At 40.2% G+C, this 18,955-nt stretch overlaps 1 protein-coding gene across 1 annotated transcript in view; it reads right to left on the reverse strand.

The window, feature by feature from the left end:
- Positions 1–18,955, reverse strand: part of pacrg (PARK2 co-regulated) — a 215,631-nt gene that overhangs the window by 96,062 nt on the left and 100,614 nt on the right. Inside the window, exons 3-4 of the mRNA XM_041813342.1 lie at positions 10,552–10,723; positions 3,153–3,302 (exon numbers count right to left, since the gene is read on the reverse strand). Coding sequence (XP_041669276.1) covers positions 3,153–3,302; positions 10,552–10,723 — 322 coding nt within the window. The remainder of the gene's footprint in view (positions 1–3,152; positions 3,303–10,551; positions 10,724–18,955) is intronic.

An 18,955-nucleotide genomic window follows, 5' to 3' on the forward strand; every position in this document is an offset into this window, starting at 1 on the left:
ATGTAAGAGATATTAGGTAATAGATGGACTTCAATAAAAGCTTTGATATTGATATGAACAAGGGACATAAAACAGAGTAAAAAAGAGAGGGAGAAACATGGATAGACAGAGAGGGAGTGAGAGAGAGAGGGAGGAAAATAACCCTGAATTATTTGCGTATTACAAAGAGAGAACAGAGAGTTCTAGTTCACATTATGTTTTGTCCCCAGAAGATAAGTGTTTATTCTCTGTATTTGAAGTAGTATCTTTATGTGTTAGCAGGGAGTAGGTGGCACAGGACTTGGATTGACAGCTTATCTAACACCAAAGCTCCAGATGGAAAAGGGAAGAAATAATAAGAGTCAGAAATAGTACTTGTCTAAGTTTAAGTTACTTGATTTTATACCTCACTTGTCTCACTCGGCTACAGGTTGAGATGAACTTTACAAAGAGAAAAACTCTCCTAAATGTCCATAAAGTGCTGAGCAGGAAGTGCTGTCCTTGTTTAGCAGTGTGGCTCCTGTGCCTTGGCAGCTTATGGACCCCTCTCTGGCCTAGACGGGTCTCTCTGGGAGAGGTCAATAGCAGGAATGTCTGCCAGGTGAGAGGTTGGCTTGGGTTTAATCGATGCTCGCCAGAGGAGGCAGGTAGACAGGCCGGCACGGTAACTACGAGGCAGAGATAAAACTATTCCTGGTGGGGTTCAACGGCCAACTGCTTAGCCTGCGCCGCAGCAGAGGAACTCGCGCTTCAAAACGGTTTAGGGAATTGATTTGACAGCTAATTTACAGAGGAGATTTGCATACGGCCATGTGCTAATAAGGCAGGCTTTTCTTTGCCATCCTTTGTCTTTGCCTGCTATCTCTTTTTGGGCTTTTTTTAGACCTCAGCAAATAGTAACAGATAATGTAAGCGAATTACAGAGACAAGAGATTCAAATTGGATATTGATTAAAAGGCTAAAGCCTTGTGTTTTCTCTCGTTAGATCCTGTGTTTAAATGATTGATTCACAATGTCACTCTCCACATCCTACTGACCATGTGAGGAAGCTGTGTTTGGGATTGCTTGTGCCTCTAAGCCTTCAATAGGGCCCACATCATGTCACATCACGCTAAGTGCTTTGACACGGCCACACAAAGAGCCCCTGCCTATCTGATGCCAATCTCCCTGGGTCTTGGTGTCACCCAGGTAGAGGCTTTCACAGAGAGCAAGGACAGGCTCTCCTCAGCAGCCGCGCACAATGCAGCCTGACTGACAGCAGAAAAGACAAAATGGAGGCTCTCTGTCAAGAGGATGTTTAAGTGGTGGGTGAAGAAAGGGAAAAAAAACAAGATTCAGGTACATTCAGTGGATCTACAGAGAAAAGATAGGGTAGAAAACTGGATGCTGTCTGCTAAGACAGACAGAGTCACATGAAAAGACACTTCGTAAATGAACAAAGGGGCTTTATCACGGTTACACGTGTATACAAAATTGTAGGCATCCTTGAAAGAAAGAAAAACCTACAGTGGTCACTGAAAAACTTCAAAATAAAAAATAAAGTAAATAAAAATGTACTGAAAATTAACTAATGAAAATCAGACATGGCTTTTGAATTGGGTTCACCAGCATCATTTTAGAAAACAAACTAATGAAACTGCCCAGGAAAAAATAATGGTACCAATGGAAAAGACTGAAATAACTCAACCATAGCAACATGTCAAACTAAGGTGTGTCCAATAATTAGCATCACAGGTGTCTTCAAACTTGTAATCAGTCAGTCTGCCTATCTAAAGGGTGAAAAGTAGTCACTCTGCTGTTTGGTATCATGGTGTGTACCACACTGAACATGGACCACAGAAAGCTAAGGAGACAGTTGTCTCAGGAGATTTAAAAGAAAATTATAGACAAGCATGGTAAAGGTTAAGGCTACAGGACCATCTCCAAGCAGCATGATGTTCCTCTGACGATAGTTGTACATATTATTCAGAAGTTTAAGGTTCATAAGACTGTAGCCAACCTTTCTGAACATGGCTGCAACAGGATAAATTGATAACAAATTGAAGAGACGTATAATATTAATGGTAACCAAAAAAACCTGAAACAACTTTTAAAGAGATTAGAGGTGAACTCCAAGGTCAAGATACATCAGCATCAACACACCATCCATCGCTGTTTGAGCCTAAGTGGACTTAATGGAGCTTCTAGGAGAATGTCCTTTGAACAGATAAGACAAAACTGGAGCTTTTGGCAAGTCAGATCAGCTCTATGTTCACAGATGAAAAAATAAAGCATACAAAGAAAAGAACACTGTGCCTACTGTGAAACATGTTCTGAGGCTGCTTTGCTGCATCTGGCACAGGGGGACTTGAATCTGTGCAGGGTACAATGAAATCCCAAGAATATCAAGGCATTCTGGAGCCAAATGTGCTGCCCTGTGTCAGAAAGCTTAGACTCAGTCTCAGGTCATGGGGCCTTCAACAGGATGATGACCCAAAACACAGTGTTAAAAACACCCAAGAATGGTTGAGAACAAAACGTTGGGCTATTCTGAAGTGGCCTTCTATGAGCCCTGATCTAAATCCTGTTGAACACCTGTGGAAGGAGCTGAAGCTGGCAGTCTGGAGAAGGCACCCTTCAAATCTGAGACAGCTGGAGCAGTTTGCTCACAAGGAGTAGGCCAAAAAAACCTGAGGACAGGTGCAGAGGTCTCAGTGAGAGTTATAGAATTGTTTGGTTGCAGTGATTGCCTCAAAAGGTTGTGCAACAAAATATTAAGTTAAGAGTACCAATCACTGTGTCCAGGCCAGTTGCATAAGTTTTTTGTTTAAAATGATTCTGCTGAAGCACAATTCAAAAGCATGTCTGGTTTTCATTCAATTTCAGTATACTTTTATTTCTTAATGCTTTTATTCAAGTTATTTCAGTGGCCATTGTGGATTATCCTTTCTTTAATGGAAGTGTACCAACAATTCTGTCCACGTATCTATAATGTAGTGAACATACTTCTAATGAGTACCTACCATAAACTTTCTCTGTTTTTAGTTTGATGCACGAGCAGTACAGGCAAAAAACAGTTTGATAACACAAAGCGACTCGCTCACACAATGACTGCTCCGAAAAAGAACAGCGGCACATCACACCGACACACCATCTGCCCATGAATTAACACATTTAGCACAGCCAGAACTCACCCTTCATGTTCTTGAAGAGGTTGAATACTGGTAGGATCTGTCTGTAGTACTGTGTGAGAGTTTCTCCCACCTTGTCTCCAGATACCACCAGATGTTGTAAGATTTTAAGTGTGGTGCAGATCACCTGATGGTTCCTCGTGTTTAAGGCATCTGAGGGGCAGAGGAGAGGGTAAAAATCAGGGAGTGAGGTTTAGTTAAGTCCTAAGGTCAAGAAAAAAGGACTGCAAAGACAAATAATAAATAAAACTTACCAAGAAAACAAAATGTACATGTTTGTTTATGCAGGTGAGATGAGTGACACCTGTAGCTATATGGTACATAAGTGTGTATTAAGTGGTCTCACAGCAAAAAATTGCATAAATCTTCACCTCCACACACTAGCTTTACCTTGAAAGTGTTTCCATTATAGCCATGCTTTGATTTAGACCTGTTTTTCCTGCAATCAGTGATTTCAAATGCACTGGGGAGGCAGGAGTAAGTGAGAGCCAATCACTGGGCTATTTGGCCTACAGCTGCACTTAACTCCATTTCCCACTGATAGAGATAACAAAAGGGAATGATGACAGGAGAGATGGAGGGCTACAGAGATCAAGAGAGACAAATTCAGAGAGAGAGAAGGAAGGACAGAGGGGAAGTAAAAAAGAACAAAATGTCACAAAGAGACATAAAGAGATGTGACAGACAGAAGGCAAAGGGTTAGAAAATAACTGTGATTAGCAACTAAGACTGACATATTTTTTCAGTTCTTTGAGCTCATTTTATTTGTGCTCTTTAAGCTGTTCTTTTTGGTGAGCTTTTGCATGAGCACTAGTAATTCCCTTTTGTAAAGACTGACAATTTAAAACAACAGAACCACGCTAAGAAAAAAAAATCTGAGTTTTTCCTTTTAAAGGTACCTTAAACTGTTATCTGACGCCTACTTTCACTTAAGGAGGATGGTTATAGCATCACAATGACATTTTTTCTAGGAAGCAGCCACAACAACACAAATGAAAAAGAAAAAAAAGGCATTTAAAAGAAAAAAGGGATTTCACAAAAACCCTAAGTGCCAGCAGTTGAAGGAGAAAAAGTTTAGCAGGTGAGAGGTGCAGGAACAATAAGAGACAACAAAGAGTAAGATGCAAATTAAGCAAGAGGGTTAAATGAAAAACTAACACTAACATCATATCTAAGCAAAAAAAAAAAATAATAATAATAATAATAATAAAAAATAACATAAAATAATATAGTATCTTTCTTACAAGGGGGCAATGAAATTATATTGGCCAAATCAAAACAAATAAATCAGTAACCAAGTATTCAACTTAACAACTGCTCTCTGACAAAAACATTTAAGTTTTTCAGTCTTAATGGTTATGTATGTATGAGATGCTCAGCATATTTGTACATCTGTGCTCACAGATCTAGATCTGTGTACACATTAAGCCAGGCATGCACCGAGTAAATTTAATCTTATTCAGACGAGATTTTTGAGTTGCACAACTCACTTGGAAGTGAATTTTAGTCAGATTGGGCGTTGTTGTTGTTGTTGTTGACATGCAGTATAAAGAGGGATGCTACAGCCAACCATGACCAGACTACAGCTCAACCAGCTTGGTTGGATGGATTTTTGACATGTTTGATTTGACTGCTCACACTCACAATGAGAGCGGAACCACCAGCAGAATCCTCAACGTTGGGGTATTTTTTCCCTTTGTCAACTGTCAGAAAATTTCTCAAGTCCCCATGAAAACAGTGGGAATGACTCTCTACTGCCTCCCCCATACACTACATGTTTAACCCAGCTAATGCATTTACACTCAAGTGTTCAAGATGCAATAACATTGCTTCTAAAGTTCAAATCGTTTTATTTCATGAATAGCAAAGCCTTATGGATTCAGCCCTAAAGACTGTTTAGCAAATCAAGCATGAAATTTTCCCTATATGGACAAAAATATTTGGCTACACCTGTTAATTATTAAATTCAGGTGTTTCAGTTAAACCCGTTGCCACGGATGTATAGAATCCACAACCTAGCCATGCAGTTTCCATTTGCATCATTAGTGATACAAAATTAAAGACTGGTACTGTGATAGGATGCCTGCTTTACAATAAGATGGTTGGTAAAATTTCATCCCTGCTGAATATTCCACAGTCACCTTTAAGTGATATTATTACAAAGTGAAAGCATTTGGGAACAACAGCAGCTCAGCCAGAAGGTGGAAGACCTTAATTTAAAAGTAAGGGTAAAGGAAGAAACAGATAAGTCCTAGTAAGAGGAAGAATTTCAAAGACATCTAGACAATCCCCATCCCTAGCGCCATGTTGACAGAAAAGTCTGAGTGAAACCGAATGAGGGCAACAACCCTAAAATATTATCTATGACAGAGCACTCAGAGACGAGCATAATGCATCATCCACTGCCTGTGTTAAAACAGCTCATATGCAAATACAAAGCTGTCACAAGCAAACGCACATACACTCACACATTACAGTCACTCAGGGATACACACACAATGGTGCAGGTTTTTAACAACACATTCACTCCAAGGTGCATACAAACACATTAAAAGCAATGAGACAAAATGTCAGCCTCAGTCATGAGCACAGGGAGTGCTAAACATGGCAGCAACAAAATAAGAATGGAGGCATACAATGAAGAGGAGTCATACAAACAACAAGAAGCTTATGGGTAAAAAAATGTCACACTATCACTACAGTGGATTCACACAATTGTGTGTATTACTGTGCATGAGAAAATGACCAGCTGTACAAGGCTAATTGTTTCGTATCCTTTTGAGTGAGACAAATTTGCCAATGACTGACTTTGTTCCTATCAGTGACAGGGTTTTTTGTGTGTGAGGCCTGCACAGAAGAGCAGCAGTGAAGTGAAGATGATGCTGAATGAGCTAAAGTATTGTTCTTTATGCCATCTCTCCATCTCTGCTTTAGTGTGTCCCCAGATAGACGAGTGAGAGATATCTGCCATCACTGAGATAAGGTGGAATGTGGAATGACAGGAATTTCAAACCTACATAACAAACAATGAAATTCTAATTATCAGCCACCGCAAACAATTTTCCCTGCTGTGACATTTGGACCACGGGACTGTTCAATTATTCATCAGCACTCTCGCCTTGCTGAAAAAAAGATAGAGAAAAGGAAAAAATTAAAGGGGGGGGCAGCAGATGAGGGCCTGATGTATTAATGCTGGTATAAAACCTGTGTTGGGACAAATCTGAATAAAGTAATAATCTATTCATGCTAGTCCCTTTTTCATATTCAATGTGAATATAAAACAATGGTGACCTTGTGTTCTGCTTCCTGTGAGGTGTCGCAGGTAAGGTGGCACGTCGGAGAGTTTAGCTGTGAATTGTATAAATATACTGTTCAGATCAGAAGGAGATGTTCCCGTGCTGAGCCGTAACTGAGGATCTTCTTATAATGAAAGTCTCATTTTGATTCAAAGCTGAACAAATGTTATGCCAATCAGCTGAGGCTCAATGGAAGCATGGCTCTGAATCCTCCGCCCTATTTAAGGAGGCCAGAAAAACCCAAACCACAGCGCTTCTGTCAAATTTTACCTTTTTTCTTAATTCACCGTGGTACCCTTTAGCTGAAAAACACATTTTTAGCCTTTTTACTTACAGAAATATTAATGTCTTGTATTAAATCATTTGCATATTTTCTGTGCATTCAGCTTATGAAGGTAAAGGTATTAAAGGTAAATCTTTAAAAGCTGCTGAGAAGAAACAAATCATTAAGTTAACCAAACATACCTATATCCATACCTGTATTTCTTGTTTTAGCTGTTTTCCTATCTTCTAGTGTGGAAGTTTTTCCAACAAAGGATTCAGCCTAGAGGGTGTACATGAGGAAAAAGTTCCCTCTTTAAGTCACTGAGGACAGGGCCTTCGAGTAAAATGTCAGCCAGAGCCTTCTTCATTGTGTATTCTCATTGGGTGACCTGCAGTCATCATCAAAATTCACCAGGGTCTGACGTGACTCAGTCGCTCTGCAGATAAGAGCCTGCCAGCCACATTGAAGATGTATTAACGTCAGAGGAGAAAAATATATATCTTGCCATTTTAGACTGCAGACGGCTTTTTACTTTCTTCCTCTTCCCGCCATCCCTTCTTCTTCCCTGCTCCATGGAAAAGTAATTAATCTGCAACAGAGACACGGACTAGCGGCTTTGCCTTGTGGATGGAGAAACAGACCTGATTTTTAATAAACCAAGAAGTTAATAAGGAGCAGGCCATTTAAAATTCCATTATCAGTGCAAAGAGTGTGTTTTCATGAGGAGCATAACCATCACCTTTGCTCTGGCCTCCCACAAGCAAATGACAAAAAGTGCTGAGGGCTTTGAATTTATAAACTACTGTCTAAGTTAGCAAGCGGCCGTCCCCCTCACATGTAAAGAGAGGGCGTCTTGCAAAAGGGATGAGATATATATTTAATCCGACAACAGTATAACAGGACATATGAAAAATCTGCATCACTATGAACACTGGTTCATAGTTTGATGCTGATATGCTGTGCAACAAATACAGTTTTTCTGTAAGTTGAAGTTCCTTTCTTTATCTGTTGTTTTGTAATTTTTTTCACAAAAGCATCTCACCTACCTGAATCCAAATTAATTCCCTTTGCTTTAAATTATCTAAGGGGAAGCTCCATCTGATACAGTACAAGAGTGACTATACTCCTGGGTTTTAAATTTAGGTGCACCAACCCTGGAACTTATGAAATACAATAAAATAAAAATAATTGCCCTCTACCTCCTTTCTACTGTCCCTCATCAGCCACAACATCATTCAGTCCATGCTGCTTTTTAGCTTTGATTATCAGCCCTAATGTTGTAACAGTTAAAGGTAGTCTTACCCTCATGTAAACTTGGCACAGAAGGAATGGAAATTTGTGTTTGGTAGATTATTTCTTTGTTGTAACAATGCTTCTTGGCAATAAATCTTATATTGTTGGAAAGCCTGTTTATTTCTCTTTTTATTGGTACTGCATTTATAAAGAACATGCATTTATGGGCAGCATGCCCAAGCTCATCCCACAAGTTTTCAATGAGGTTGAGGTCAGTACTGCTGGCAGGCCATTCCATCCTCTCCACTCCCAAATTCTGGAGGTAGTCTCAGATAAACCCTCTACTGGCAGAGAAGATTTGGTAGCTTTTCATGGGCACAATGAACATACTCAGCTCTGCTGCATGTTGCTTACAAATCTGGCACCATTTAAAAGGGATAAGATTTATTGCCAAGAAGCATTGTTACAACAAAGGAACAATCTACCGAACACAAATTTCCTTACTTTCTGTGCTAAGTTAAGATATGTGATCAGCCTTGTTTTTAGGAAAAACATGGCTTTTTTTTTGCAATCTTGGTCAACAGCACTACATTACTCACAATCCTAGAGTGTCGCAGCAACATCTCTGACCGGATGATCAGAGATGTTGTGATTAACAGTACTAAGTCACTAACAGTATATGGCCTATTTGTGTTCATATTTTTTCTTATTCACTGCAGCTTTCTCAGTCATTTTAAATGTGATTATTGCAGATGGTCACATTGCAAATTGATGAAATTGTTTTTTATTGCAGTGCACTAATGGACCTGAAATCATCTGAACAACTTACATAAAACATTCTGATCAATCATGCAACTCTGAAACAAGATGCTGTATTAAGGATGCCATCAAAATGATCAAAATGATTCGTTCAATGTATTTTACTTCAGAAAAATAAATGCTGTAGTCATTACTCAGAAAGAAAAGGCAAACCAAATACAAATGCAGAAACAGATTTACACTGTGTGCTCAGTACTTGGTGTGTGTTAGCAGGCTTGTGCCAGGGTCAGTTAGTCACGGTGTCTCAGGGTCCCCAACAGTGCTGCCTATTGTTGGCCGTTACGCCCCTCTGCCTCCACAGACGTCCAACAGCCACACACAAACACAAAACACACTTCACATACATACACACACTCAGCCAACTGTCCATGACACGAGCACTATCCCAGGCTCACCAGGCGCCACTTAAAGGCTCCCACTTTGAAACTGACACTCCACTTGGCAGCGGCGCCAAACAAAAGACAGTGTGAGTGAGTGTGTGTGGGGTAACACTGAATTCCAACAAAAGGCACACTCTGCATTCCTCTAACTTCTCTGTACCTTCATCCTCTTTGTGTTTGTCACACAGGAAACCTTCCCTGTCCCCATCAATGTAAATTCTGAAGACTATTTCTGTAGCCATCAACTGCTCCACCCTGGGACACAACCTTTCCGCCCACTCCCATCTGCCATCTCATGAGTGTGTGGGTATTTAACCGTGTCAGGCTATAAAGGTAGGGGGCTGGCCTAACACTATGACATAGTTAAATGTAGCATGCCACAACAACGCACATGGCAGATTATCAGACCTGCTTTTAGAACCAACTTCTTCCGGCGAATGCAAAAACAAGGACACTTCACCCTGAGGGTTGATGTAATAATAGGAACAGTGTGACTGAGAAACCAAATTAGGACTTGTCACAGGATTGGTTGTATGGTAATGTTAGACTCTGTTATAATAGAAGTGTGCACAACAGGTGAGTCTATTCTTGGTGAAGTTTGTTGTTCTATTTTAGTTGCACTTTATAAATGCTGAGAGGGACTGGAGCGAATCAGTGCTGAAATATTCATGAATTCATAATTTTGGTTCTGCTAGATCTGTATCTGAAAGTAACTTTAGCAATTTAAACTAATGCTGTTTACTGTTTTATGTGTTTGAAGTCTGTTTTGAAAAATGCAATGGATAATTTTAATGATCCTCATGCTGATCTATCTGATCAGTCAAGCACACATGACCTGTTACGCAGTTTGCACCCATAGCCTTTATGTGCTATTATCGTCTGGCTTATCTGCAGCTAATTACACTATAAGCAACTGGGAATCGTTGCAAATCTAGGCTTTGGATTTGTCTGAAATCAGTAAACAACAATCAATATGTAATGATGCTGTCATCAAACTGATAAATAATAAAACACTGATGCATAGAGAAAAGACCTTGTGTTGCAGTTACACTTAAGCTGGGAAGATTACTCAGCTGTCAATCACTCTTGCAAAAATAACTACATTTTTATAGAAAGAGGTGTCAAACTAATGCAAATGATTAAGACTGTAAGTGAAAATAGCTACTTCAACCACTGAAAATTGCTGTGTCTATCTGAGCACTAATTTATCTAAGACACGTTGCCAATAAGTTTGTCTTTATCAATTCATAGCATGCCAATTATGATTTGAACATTTATATAAGAGAATCTTATATCCCATCAATGTCAGGGTATAAGAATAAAAAAAAAAAAAAATCAAAGTATGACCTGGGATGGAAGAGATACATGTGATGTGTAACCCCTGTGAGTAGACACCCTCCCTGACTCACTCTTGATGGGCATGATGAGCTGAGGAATCACAGGTTGAATTTTGGGACCTCCGTGATCAAGCAGGTCATGGATTCCCTGCCGGGCAAAGAATTCATACGGATGCTTGGTCTCACACAAGCCATCGAAGAACAGAGGCAGGATGCGGTGGTAGTCCAGTTTGTCAAAGTCCTCCTGAGAACAGAAATTTACATTTACATTACATGTGTGATTAGCAGCTTCTTTATTCCAGAAAGAGAAAGACAGGGGATTACATTTCTGTCTCCTTTTCTTTTCTCAAGGGCATTCATACAAGCAGTGGTTCTCAGCTGATCTAACATAAGGACCCATCGTCAGGTTCTAAACAGCAAATTGCAACCTGATATTTTTTCAGATTTTCTAAAATCAAACCAAATGTTTTTGTTTATAATGGATTACTTTGGACTTGAGATTGAACAAGAGATGTGACGAAACAAAGAGATGGAGACAAATCATTCAAAATGAAAGCACAATTGACTTTTTGCCCCATATTTTCTTCCATGCACACATCTGCAACCCACTGAAGATGGCATCATGACCCATTTTTTGGTCCTGATTCACAAGTTGAGAACCAAGGCATTAGAGCACACCTCTGCACATGGAAATAAAGGAATCTCTTACACTGAAACACCTTCAAGCTCCCACAGATTCACACTTATACTTGTGCATACAAACATATAGAGAGATTCAAGGCAGGTAGCTGTTCTCTGGGAAATTACAGTGCTGTGAAAAAGTATCTGCCCCCTTCTTGATTTCATATTTTCTTTGCATATTTTTCACACTTAAATGTTTCAGACCATCAATTTTAAATATCAGACCCAGACAACACACTACAACCACTAGAGATACGTGCTGTTAGCCGGCTAAATGGTAAAATTCGTGTATCAAATTATCCAGTGCAGGATTTACAAGTTGATTAAACTAATTATCTATCCTTTTTTTTTTTTTTTTTTTTTTAACACAGGCCTAAAATCCTGGTCAAATGCTTTTTTTTATAAACTGTAAATGAAGCCACTGCCAGTAAATGGCCCCTGCCTTCCTTGTCAGACATAAACATGAGAAACTTAGCAGTTAGCATGTTGTAAGAAGAGCCCAGTATGACAGGTTTTTTAAACTAGAAAATGGAAATGAAGTGTTATGTACTGTAGGCTGTCGAGGGTTATACTCATATATAACTACTCCACCAAAGTAAAAGAGGCCACATATCAAAGCATGATATCAATCTGCAAAGAGGAACAAAGGCTGGTGGAGCAAGCTGCTAATGTTAGCCACACTACTCAGTTTCAGGCTCACATTGTACCCACTGACACAATAACCTTGTAATGAATTTGACTGTTTTCTAAGCATCTTATCATCTTCAAACTAGTCAGTCAAACGCAATTAAAATGGACGTTTAGCCAAGTAGAGAAATAGATGCCTGGGAACATCCTTAACCACCACAATGTTTTGCTGTTGGTATGATGCTCTTTAAATGAAATGCTGTGCTAGTTTTATAACCTGTGACACCTCTCAAAGAGTTTTGTATTCTCAGTCCACAGAATACTTTCCCAAAAGTCTTGAGGATCATCAAGATGTTTTTTCTGGCAAATGTTAGATGAGCCTTTGTGTTCTTTTTGGTCAGCAGTGCTTTTGGACTTGGGATTCTCCCATGGATGCCATTTTTGCCCAGTGTCTTTCTTATTGTTGAATCATGAACACTGACCTTAACTGAATCAAATGAGGCCTGCAGGTCTTCAGACGTTGCTGTGTTCTTTTTGACCTCCTGGATGAGCCGTCAATGCGCTCTTGGAGTCATTTTGGTAAGCTGGAAACTCCTTGGAAAGTTCCAAGTTTTCTCCATTTGTGGATAACGGCTCTCAAACAGGGTTTGCTGGAGTCCCAAAGCCTTAGAAAGCCTTTCCAGCTTTTCCAGACTGATAGATGCCAGTGACTTAGTTTCTTATCTGTTCTTGAATTTCTTTAGATGGAGCAATGATGTGTTGCTTTTTGAGATCTTTTAGTCAGCTTAAATTTGTCAGACAGGTTTTATTAAAAGGATTTCTAGAGTCAGCAAGTCAGGGCTGGGTGTGGCTTGTGAATCTGAACCTTTCTTTCCAAAAAAGAGTGGTTAATCTCACTTAATTCATTATTTAAATAGGGGAGGGCCAGGTAGGTATGGATGGCTTTTTCCCTTAATAAATGAAATTATCAATTAGAAACTGCATGTGTATTGTACTCTTATCACTGACTAATATCACATTGTGTTTGCCAACAGAAAACATATACTATGTGTGACAAATATGCATAAAATTAAGAATTTGGGAAGGGAGCAAATACTTTTTCACAGCACCGTTGTAAATGCCATAGCTCTCCCTTTACTGTTTATGTTTTCTATTTTGCCCTGTCTTTGTTTGTCCTTGGTTTTGCACTATATGTAGGGCTAAGGTAGCCATTTATAACCCTAGCAGTAAACACTCACAAACACACACTCACTCACACCCACACACAATAGCAGGAGCCAGCTGTTCAGGAGATCATGACACAGCGGCATGTGGCATCTTACAGGCTGACATGTTAACACCTGTTTACACCATTTACAGGACAGACAGAAAGGCGCACTAACAAACATGCAATCAGACAGTAGATGAAGACATTTGTCCAGCTCCTGGCCACAGGCAGGCTTTGATGTTGTCCAGCTGAGTGTGTGGCTATTCTATGACACATTAAAGTTAAGCCTTTCATGTGTGTGAAGCCATCAGAGTAAAGCCACTCAGGAACACTGGGCCGGAACGAACAGCTGACCCAAAGAAGGCTGTCCTTGAGCCTTGAAAATCCTATAAAAATGTTACATATAGCTCTGGCTCATGCAATATTTGTGTGTGCTAGATCTAGTTACTGATTGTGTATTTATAACGTGGGTATCAGCGGCAGCATTGCATCCCAATGGCACTATTGTTGAGCATGGGGTCAAAGGTTGAATGGGTGATTCTCTTTTTCATGTAATGAAAGGTAATTCCTTTGGTGCACAGGCAAACAGCCCCCAGCAGCCAGCAGTCCTTGAGGACAGCTGAAGCTACAAGGAGACACTCACTCATTGTCCACGCACACACATACATACGCTTATACACACACGCTAAAGCACCCTGCTAGGTCACACCGTTCTGTGCTGAAATGTCACCCGGTGAGCAATGCTCCCTTCTTTCAAGTCTGGGCCCTTGCTCAGCCTCTGGTCAGAGCCCAGACTTCAAAGGAGGGCAGCCCCCCCTGCTGCCAATCCTCACTGATAACCCCCCCACTCCCACCTCCCACCCATCCTCCAGGTAAACACAGAGACAGAACAGGAAAGGGAAAAAAGATGGAGAGATGGCAAGATGGTGACAGAGGTAGAGAGCTCACACTGTTAGCAAGAGACAAGGCTGATTGCTTTAAGGCAATTTGCAGGCCAACCTTGACCTTTCTCTGTGCTTGGTCAAGATCATCATTGTGAGTCAGATGGGCTGAAGATGAGAACAAAGCAAACATGAGCCCAGAGAGACTGGGAGAGGGGGGAGAAGACAAGGAGTACTTGGTAACCAAAGGCAGTTAACAGCACACTCATTACACATCAACATTACCTTGGCCACAAAAACAATAAGAGAAACAGTAGCAGTATAAAGATATACACAGATATAGTTATAGTGTATACATAATTCTTACCTTTGGATCAAATCTTTGTGGTCACCATAGGTAATCCTCCTTTACCTCTATCATTACATGTGGTGTACCACAAGGGTCAGTTTTAGGTCCAATGTAATTGTCTATCTACATGCTGCCCACTGGCCAAATAATTCAGAGCAATAACTTCTTTTAATGCTATGCAGATGACACACAGACATACCTGCCCTTAAGATTAGAGGACCCTGGTAGCCTAGCTGCTGTCAGACTGTTTCCATGATGTAAACTGTTTGATGGCACAAAATTTCCTACTACTCAACTACTCAAAAACTGAGCATATAGCGTTAGTTTAGACAGGCCACAGAGTCGAGAGCTGCCAGTCCTCATCAGCTGACGGCCAGCTGATTCTGCTCTAAGCACGCTATTGGATAATCGCCTCTCATGCTGCCATATTTCAACCCCTATAGCCTGGCTATGCTTTGCTGCCCTCACTGCAAACTGCTTATTACAACCCTCCTCCACCCCAGCTCCTCCTCTATGCTTTATCTGACTTAATCAATGTTATTCTGTTGTTACTGATCTGGGGTTTATTGCTGCTTCTCTTCCCAGCCTCAGGCACAGGAAGAGCAGGAGTGTGTGCTGTTCCTGCTTAATGCTTTCTAAGTAGGCTTGTGGAGGAGCAGGGGGATCCCAGGAACAGCAACACCACCAAATATAAATAATAGGAATGACAGCAAATTAACAACTGCTAATAAAGACAAAATTTATAAACCACAAATCATGTGTGTTTCTTGACAAAGTGGTCCTGACTGAAACAAAAATTAAATACTTTAATGCACAGCATTCCCTTTCTGGACAACAGCCTTAGTCCACAGGCAGCAAATATTACACCTCTGCTAAAAACCTAGGATAACTTTTGGATTTGAACTTTTCATTTGAACCACACATAAAACAGTCAGTAAGTCATGCGTTCATCAATTACTTATCTCCAAAATAAAAACGTTACTCACCCTCTCTGACCTTAAAAAACTTATCCCTGCTGTCATGTTTTTCAGACTGGATTATTGCAACTCCCCTCCACCCACGAATCACTCTCAGCTCCAGCTAGTTTAGAATGCAGCTGGGCTTCTGACTGGTTTTAACAGAGGGAATCACATCATCCCTATCTTTAGCTTCTTTAGATTGGCTTCCTGTTAGTTTATGAATTTATTTTTAAGATTTTATTCATTACTCACAAAGCACTTAAGAGTCTGGCTCTGAGCTATATGTCAGACTAATTGAGCCCTTATGAGCCAGCCTGCAGCCTCACATCCTCAGGTGGGGGTTTTCTGGTCGTTACATAGCCGAGGCTATCAGGGCCCCTCACTTTGGAATGGTCCACCTAAGGAGATGAGGCATGCTGAATTATCCTCTTCTCCTTTTTCACTCTAATGCTTTTTAACCTATCTTTATTTTTCACCCAATCTCAGTTTCTCTTATCCTTCTAATTGCATTTATACCCATTTAAGCTAAAATGAGTAATTTGCCTATTTTAATCACCTTTATTTATGCTACTGCCTTTCTCTGTTTTTATATCTTGTATCTCTTTTTATTTTCCTTTCCTTTCCTGTTTCTTTTGACCTTCTCCTCCCCCTCAATCTAATTGTTTTAACTGTTCTACTGTTTAAATTGTCTAATTTATTTCTCTTTTCTGTTTTTCTTTTAACACCTACACCTTCTCAAATCTTTTGTCCTCCTAACTGTTCATTTACGCTCTTTCACAAAAGAGTACAAACAACACATCAGATGTTGAAAACTGAGATATTTTATCATCTCATGAAAAATATTAGCTCATTTTGAATTTGATGGCAGTAATGCATCTCAAAAAAGTAGGGACAGGGCCATGTTTACCATTGTTCAGAATCCCCACTTAACAACAGTCTGTAAACGTCTGGGAAGTGAGGATATGTGGTTTAACATTGTCTTGCTGAAATATTAAAGGCTTTCCCTGAAAGAAATGTTGTCTGGATGAGAGCACATGTTGCTCTAAAATGCTTTATATACATATTAGCATTAAGCGTACTTTTTCAGATAAGCTACCTACATTAAAGGCACTAATGCAACCCCATGCCTCTTCTTGATAGTCTGCAGGACACAGCATCTGTGGTTTACAAAAAGAATTTCCCATTTTGTTTCATCTGACCACAGAACAGTTTTCCATTTTGCCTCAGTCCATTTTAAATGAGCTGTGGCCCAGATTAGAAGGCAGTATTTCTGGATCATGTTCAGATGTGGCTTCTCCTTTACATGATACAGCTCAACTTCCTATTGTGGATGGCACGGTGAAATGTGTTGACAGATAATGATTTCTCAAAGCATTCCTGAGCCCATGCAGTGGGTAGTAAAGGATCATGTCTGATTTTAATGCAGTGCCACTTAAGGGGCCCAGGATCACGAGCATCCAATGTTGACTTTGGGCCTTGTCCCCTGCACACAGAGATTTCTCTAGATTCTCTGAATATATTGACAATATTGTGCACTAAAGTTGGTGGGATATTCAAAGCTTACATTAAGGAACTTTTTTTCTGAAATTGTTCCACAATTTCTTCAACACAGTTTTTCACAGATTGGTGAACCTCTGCCCACATTTACTTCTACGAAGCTCTGCTTGAGAGACTCTACCTCTCCCCAGTCATGTTAGTGAACTGTTGCCAATTAACCTTGTTAGGTGAAAATTTAATCCCTCAGCTGTTTTTTCCATCAGTACCACTTACTTTTCCAACCTTTTGTTGCCCCGTCCCTACTCTTTTGAGATGTGTCACTGCAATCAAATTCAAACCAAGCTAATATTTTTCAAAAAATGTCAAAAAAATGTCCAACATCTGATATGTTGTTTATGTCTTGTTTTGAATAAATATGGGTTTGTGAGATTTGCAGAACATTGCATTTTTGTTGCAATGTTGCATTTTTAGAACTCGGGTTGTATGTGTGACTTTATTGACACCTTTTTCTCATTTCCCCAGAGTATAAATGGCTGCTAAAAAAAAACAGCAGATTAAATCTATGTAATATATCACTCTTACTTTGTATGATGATACAACAACCATGTTAACAAACATCGTTCACATGGTATGAAACAAAATACAATTAAGGTACATTCTGGGACACTGATAATAGAACAGAGATCAAGCTTCTTTTAAGTTTAGACCCAATCTTATAAGGCCTGCAATGAACCAGAGAAGTTGCAGGAAGAATTACCTGGGAGCATTAATGTGCTGTTATTATAAGGAGGCCTCTGAACTCGGCCATGCTCTTAATCAAAAACACATAAACAAGCACTTAGGGACAGGCTGAAGATTCCAGTTAGCTCTGACATAGTGGCAACGATGAGCAAACACCTTCACACACACTCTCCATCACATACACAGCGCACTAACACATTCCCAGGGAGTCTTAATCAGCGGCTGTGCTGAGCGGTAACTCTTGCATCCGTTATCGATTGTCCGCCCAGGTTTGTTTGTCTTTGGGTGCCTATGGGAATCCCCCTGGAGTCCGGGGAGTCAATGAGAGCGGAGCACAGAAAGACTATCAGCAAAGTAGCAGCAATTAGCTCTGGGACACAGACTTGCATGTCTCCGCTGGTCAGGGCTGCAATAGCAGACACAGAAGCAGAGTAGACGGAGAACCTGAGAGGAGACTGTGCTCATTAAACAACAGTATCAGAGAAGTCTGGCAGGCACAGAGGAACAGGAGGATGGAAACAGCAGGATGCCTCTTAAAATACACAATAGCTGGAAATGATTGTTGGTGGGGGTGTGTGGAAATACAAATATGTGAGGGTGGATGGAAATCGAAATATGATTGCTTACATGCAATTTAATACAACATAAGTGTACTCAGACATGGTAGGCTACTGGGTAAGTTTGGTGAGTCACTCATGTTGAGAAGGCTGCACAGCTGCATAAGACGCAGTGTGAAAACTAACTGATATCATGATGGAGAAAAGGGGGAGGTTTTTAAAGATGCCTCTCAGGTAATTGCTGTTTTGAAGACATAGTTAGACTCTACCAGAAATGTACAACCTCACATAGTTGCTTGGTTTTAGCTTGGAGCTAGCAGAGATTATGGATTTAAAGGTGTACATTTGCAGGAGGGTTCTTAAAGTGTCATATTTCAAAGCCGAAGAAGCTGGTTCAACTTGGCCTTTTAGTACCCTGTTTCAGTTCTAACCTGTCTTATGCTTAAAATATGTCACACAGATCATGCAAGAAACACATGAATTGCCATTTGTTTGACAATGAAGCTATTTTAGTCTATGAGGCCATTATCACTTGACCTGGATTCAGTGTTGCGTTAGCACAAGTACAGGTTTCTGTATTTAGATGAGCTGGCAGACGAGCTGCTGTCAATTATTTCAGCTCTCAGAGAGGAACATGCTTCCTACTGCTGCCACTCACACAATATGAGTCATTCAGTACACAGTCACTACAGCCAAAGATCCATTAGTTCTGCAGAAAATGCACTAGAAAAGACTCACACAAAATGCAGGAGTCACATGTGATAGTATTTTGACAGTGTGGAATGCATCTAAAAGATATTCACACTCAGGAAAGCGATATGCATTGAAAGGCTGCATGTTACAGGGATGCAGGAGGGAAGCATGAACTGCTAAAAATAACAAAACATACCACAACAGAATTCCCATCAGTCACCAGTGTGATGTTGATTTCATGGTGAAACTAGGCATGTTGTCACTCTGAGAAACCATGTCAGCTT

The sequence above is a fragment of the Cheilinus undulatus genome, linkage group 18, assembly GCF_018320785.1.
Source record: "Cheilinus undulatus linkage group 18, ASM1832078v1, whole genome shotgun sequence".
NCBI classification, from domain to species: Eukaryota; Metazoa; Chordata; class Actinopteri; order Labriformes; family Labridae; genus Cheilinus; species Cheilinus undulatus.